This window comes from Stegostoma tigrinum, chromosome 1, assembly GCF_030684315.1.
Source record: "Stegostoma tigrinum isolate sSteTig4 chromosome 1, sSteTig4.hap1, whole genome shotgun sequence".
In the NCBI taxonomy this organism is placed as follows: Eukaryota; Metazoa; Chordata; class Chondrichthyes; order Orectolobiformes; family Stegostomatidae; genus Stegostoma; species Stegostoma tigrinum.
In genome coordinates, this window is record NC_081354.1 from 17,454,939 (window position 1) to 17,459,510 (window position 4,572).

The 4,572-nt window shown below is 44.8% G+C and overlaps 1 protein-coding gene across 1 annotated transcript; it reads left to right on the forward strand.

Moving 5' to 3' along the window:
* Positions 1-2,802: 2,802 nt before the first annotated feature.
* Positions 2,803-4,250, forward strand: msx1a (muscle segment homeobox 1a). The gene is made up of 2 exons (XM_048540035.1): positions 2,803-3,325; positions 3,612-4,250. Exons 1-2 carry the CDS (start codon positions 2,911-2,913, stop codon positions 4,034-4,036), a joined length of 840 nt encoding a protein of 279 aa, XP_048395992.1. The 5' UTR covers positions 2,803-2,910; the 3' UTR covers positions 4,037-4,250.
* The last annotated feature ends 322 nt before the right edge of the window (positions 4,251-4,572 follow it).

Genomic DNA, 4,572 nt, shown 5'->3' on the forward strand with positions numbered 1-4,572 from the left:
AGCACATGTAGACATACACAAATATTAGACCATTTGAATTAAATTGCTGTAAAACTACAACAGAAGTTTATTCGCCCTCCCTAGCTATATTCCGTGCTTTTACACCAGAGAAAGAAACTCAGAAACTGTGTAGTGGGGAAATATCGAGAGTTTTATTAAAAAAATGATATCGTGATGCGTAAACGACAAAGCGAGATTAATTTTCACTTAATTCGCCATTGCCCGTTATCTGTGATGTTTACTTTTCCTTCAGAGAAGTAACTAATTACCATGTTTGTGAATTCCGTTTTCCCTTTGTAAAATAATGTAAGCGATGTTGGGGGGGGGGGGGGGGGCTGTGTGGAAGTGTTTGCTTCCAGTCTCTTGATAAAGTAAGATCAAATGTATCATCGGTCTATAATACATCACAGAGCTGGAACATTAAAAGAAATTCGGCAATCCAGCTTTACTGTAATTACGGCGCTACAAAAAGATTAGGGCAGTCCTGTGTAAATTAAAGGCGTAGTTTGTTTATTAATCTCCATTTATAATCAAGAGTCATGCCCCGTTGGGCGGCCAGTAAATTATACAAAGCATGAAATCTCTCATCCTACAATCTACAAGTAATGCTTTAAAATTCCCTGTCGTTTACACGAACGTGAAATGAAACGCTTGCGTGAAGCGGGCTGGAATGATTTGCCTGTGTGTTTCTTTTAAAAATAAGGCATAAAACTCTTATCAGGGCAAAGGTCTTTCCCCCAGTAAACTACCGAGTGTTCTAACATGCTTGACATCTTGAATGTTAAATAACCGTGAGGCATTGTTACTCTCTGGCAGCAAAGTGCCTCGTTACGCCTGATTGAACTAATTGCTTTGAAATAGGATATATTATCTATAATTATATAGATCTTGGAGGAGACGGCCTGCCTTTTTTTCTTTCATCTTCTCCAAGTGCATCATAATGTCGCGATCAAATTAATTTGAGGGACTTGAAATATTGCATTCCTTTCAAGGATGCGAACTCCAAAGGGCTGGAGTTCCAGTTTGAAAGAGACAGTCTTCGGTTAGTTGACCTGCGTGGGTTTGGGATTTTAAACGGCTCCAAACAGCTCGATGAATACTCTTTCCCAGATTTATCTCTGCTTTGAGGCCAGATCCTGGCACAAGATCATTGAGGCATTTGCCAGGATCTTTGTGTTATACGAAATATGTCCCACCAATTTATTTTTTGTTTATAAACACCTCTCGGATAAAACACATCTCTATTGGAGATTTAAGATACTTAAAGTCGCCATCATGTTTATTTGTGGAATTTGGGCTTGTTAACATAGTAGATTGCAGCTCTGTTTTCGTCCTCAGGAGGTGATATATAACTATTTCTATCCGAATGTTAACCAGCTTTCAGAGGAAAACCCTCGTTTGTTGCCCCCTCTAAGAAAATCCAACAGGAAGAGCCCTATCTCCAATTCCGTGAAGGAAAATTCCCATCTCCATCCACTATTTCCAATTTGATAATGACAAACGAATGTCTCTCTAGCGGTTCCCAGCTTCCTCTGGCTGGGCACCGGAGTTTGTGTTGTAATTAAGATAAAAGCAAAATGGCTCACAGTGAGCACAATCATTACATTGAAAGCGCTGTTTAGGAAGCTAATTGCGCAAGATTGTCACTTAATGTCAGTGGCTGTACTGCAATGCCACATTTAGGGTACAAAGAAGATTAACCAGGGAGCCATTCCTCACACTCATGTCAGCTCTGTGCAAAAGGTTCTTGAGAAGGAAGTAGCCCTTTGGAATTTGTTTCAATCCCGGTCGTGGTAACAATATTGCAGACTGCGGAACCTAGAAAAGCATAAATCACACCTAGGAAACCCAATGGCTGCGAAGCAGAGACAGAAAAACTCTTAAACCTTATTTTCACTTTTTTTTAGAAAAGAACTGGGTTTTTTTTATAAATTCCCTAAACTTACCCCTACACTTTTCATTCTAATGCAGCTACAACATTATACACGGCCTTTCCAGGCACATAAGCAGCTCGTTTACAGAGCCGTGCATTTCTTGATGATGGTCGCGGGAATTATTTTCCGAACCCCCTCCCCCAGAAGTGGCGTGCGATCAGCCAAGAGCCGTCATTTTCGAACTGAATGGCCTGATGTCCTAGGGCCAGGGCGGGCTGTTCGCTTGATGCCGAGAAACTTCTGAATACTCTCCCTGAAGTTGGTGCCTTTGATCACGCCGGCGCTGGCGCCTAAAAACAACATAACTTGTCTGCCTATTAAAGGCAGCGACTAATCGAGACTCTCAATTAGCAGCGTAGATGCCACTGAGGAGAAACAAAGGCCGAGGGGTCTCGGGGTGGGGGGGGGGTGGGGGTAGAGACTGGAGTCCCGATGGTTACAAAATTTTGAAAGGGGAGGGCGAGAAGGGATTCCGATAGACTTCTTTGCTCATTTCCACGTAAACTCTTCTCTCCCTCTTCCACACACCACCCCCCCAACATAAATACAGTTTTGCATGACTCCAGTTAAAAGGGAAATTGAGCCCACTGTCACTGTGCTTCCCCTAACCAGATAATTACCTTTAAATTGCTTGACGGGCCCTTGTGTTTATATGAGATTAGAGCCCGGAGCTATCGATAAACTCTTCCCAGCAAGTGGCCAATCAGATTAAGTGCTAATTTATTTCGAAAGGTTATTGATGGCGGGCCTAAGGATCCAGCCAATCGTTGCTCTGAGACCCACCCCTGGAGGTGCTGATTGGACAGCGCCCAGCCAAATTTGGCTTCTTAACGCCTGGAGCCCGAGTGGTATCAAGGAGGATTGAGGATGTTTTGAAGAGTGGCGTGTAGGCAGTGACCAACTACGGTCAGGGCTGGGAAACTAGCACACATACACATACACGAGAGAAAAAAAAACAGCTTTGCATTTCTAGTTGATGCTGCAGTTGGAAAGGGATCGACTCTATATGGCCCCTTGTTCTGCCATGAGCGCTCTGCAAGTGACGGCTGGCGGCGTGAAAAGCGAGGAGCCTCCCCGCTCCTTGAGCAATGGCAAGCGGGTGGGCGACGTGGAGATTGAGCGGCCCAAGGCACCGCCGGTTCTGCTGCCTTTCAGCGTTGAGGCGCTCATGTCGGACCGGAAACCCAGCCGAGAGTGTTCGGCCGCCGCCGAGGGGACCTCGCAGAGCCTGAGCCCTCGCCTGTCCGCCCCGGACACGCTGACGGCCAGCAGCTCCTACACTGTGGAAGGACTCTTAAAAATCTCTGAGGACGCCTTGGTCAAATCGGAGAGTAGCGAGCGACAGGAGCGAACGCCGTGGATACAAGATCCCCGGTTCTCCCCGCCGCCCAGTAAGTGAGCCTGTATCTGCAATCTTTGCTTTCTAAACTATAAGATATTAGGACAAGTAGGATCCTGAACAACATCGTTGTAATGTTTGTTAAGAATGTGATATGCAACATGGCCTGGCTCCAGTTCATTTCAATTTCAATAGCTAACTACGAATTAATCACCTTGAATCTCACTGGAGATGATCTATTTTCCAATTTTAAAACTTTCTATTTGTAAATTGACCTTGGTTGGGGGGAGGGGTGGCGTATTAAACGTCACTAAATGATGTCCCGTGTTTGTTTTCAGGACGGATGAGCCCTTCGACCTGCACCCTCCGAAAGCACAAAACGAACCGCAAACCCCGGACGCCTTTCACCACCTCACAGTTACTGGCCCTGGAGCGCAAGTTCCGCCAGAAACAATACCTGTCCATCGCCGAGAGAGCCGAGTTTTCCAGCTCCCTCAACTTGACAGAGACTCAAGTGAAAATCTGGTTTCAGAACCGGAGGGCGAAGGCCAAACGACTGCAAGAAGCCGAGCTGGAGAAACTGAAAATGGCAGCGAAACCGATGCTGCCGCCGGCTTTCGGCATTAGCTTTCCAATTGGCACGCCGGTGCCTGCGACTTCGCTTTATGGAGCATCTCATCACTTCCACAGGCCCACTCTGCCTGTATCCCCCGTTGGACTGTACGCTGCTCATGTCGGATACAGTATGTATCATTTAGCTTGAAGGGAACCGAAAGTGTTGTTTGAACAAAAAACAACCCCAGAAATTCTATTGAACGTTTCTCTTCATCACTTCCCTCCCCCGCCAACCGTCTGTTTAACAAATATTCCCCCATTGGAAGGGGGTTTGTGTACGATGTAATATACTGTATATTTGAAGTTTTATCATTTATATTATGCTTATATTTGTTAAATAAATGTAATTGTTTCAAGTAGTTTCTCGAACTGGTAAGTGTTTTTATTTGAAATCGATGAGAATTTGCACTGAAATCAATGTGACAGTTCACAGCCCGATATGTTGGCACACAGACTAATTGGTTTTGTTTGCTTCTTCTGTCTCTTTATTTTAAATAACGCTGAATTGTTTTCCTCTTAGCCAGAACAGTTCTGTCAGATGTAAACTGTTTACTGGGTTTTCTTCCGGATGAATTTGACCCAACCCACAGCTGTGTGTTTATCTTCAGTCCAGCCAGTTTGCCAATCTCGGAGAATTTAAAATTAATCGGAGCTCACTTTTAAAATGGCAGGGTTTAGAAGCAC

Bases quoted from the DNA above. Each gene is read 5' to 3' on its own strand.
- msx1a (XM_048540035.1), top strand. From the start codon at position 2,911: ATGCTGCAGTTGGAAAGGGATCGACTCTATATGGCCCCTTGTTCTGCC. The intron at 3,326-3,611 runs GTAAGTGAGCCT...GTTTGTTTTCAG, and splicing joins CCGGTTCTCCCCGCCGCCCA to GACGGATGAGCCCTTCGACC.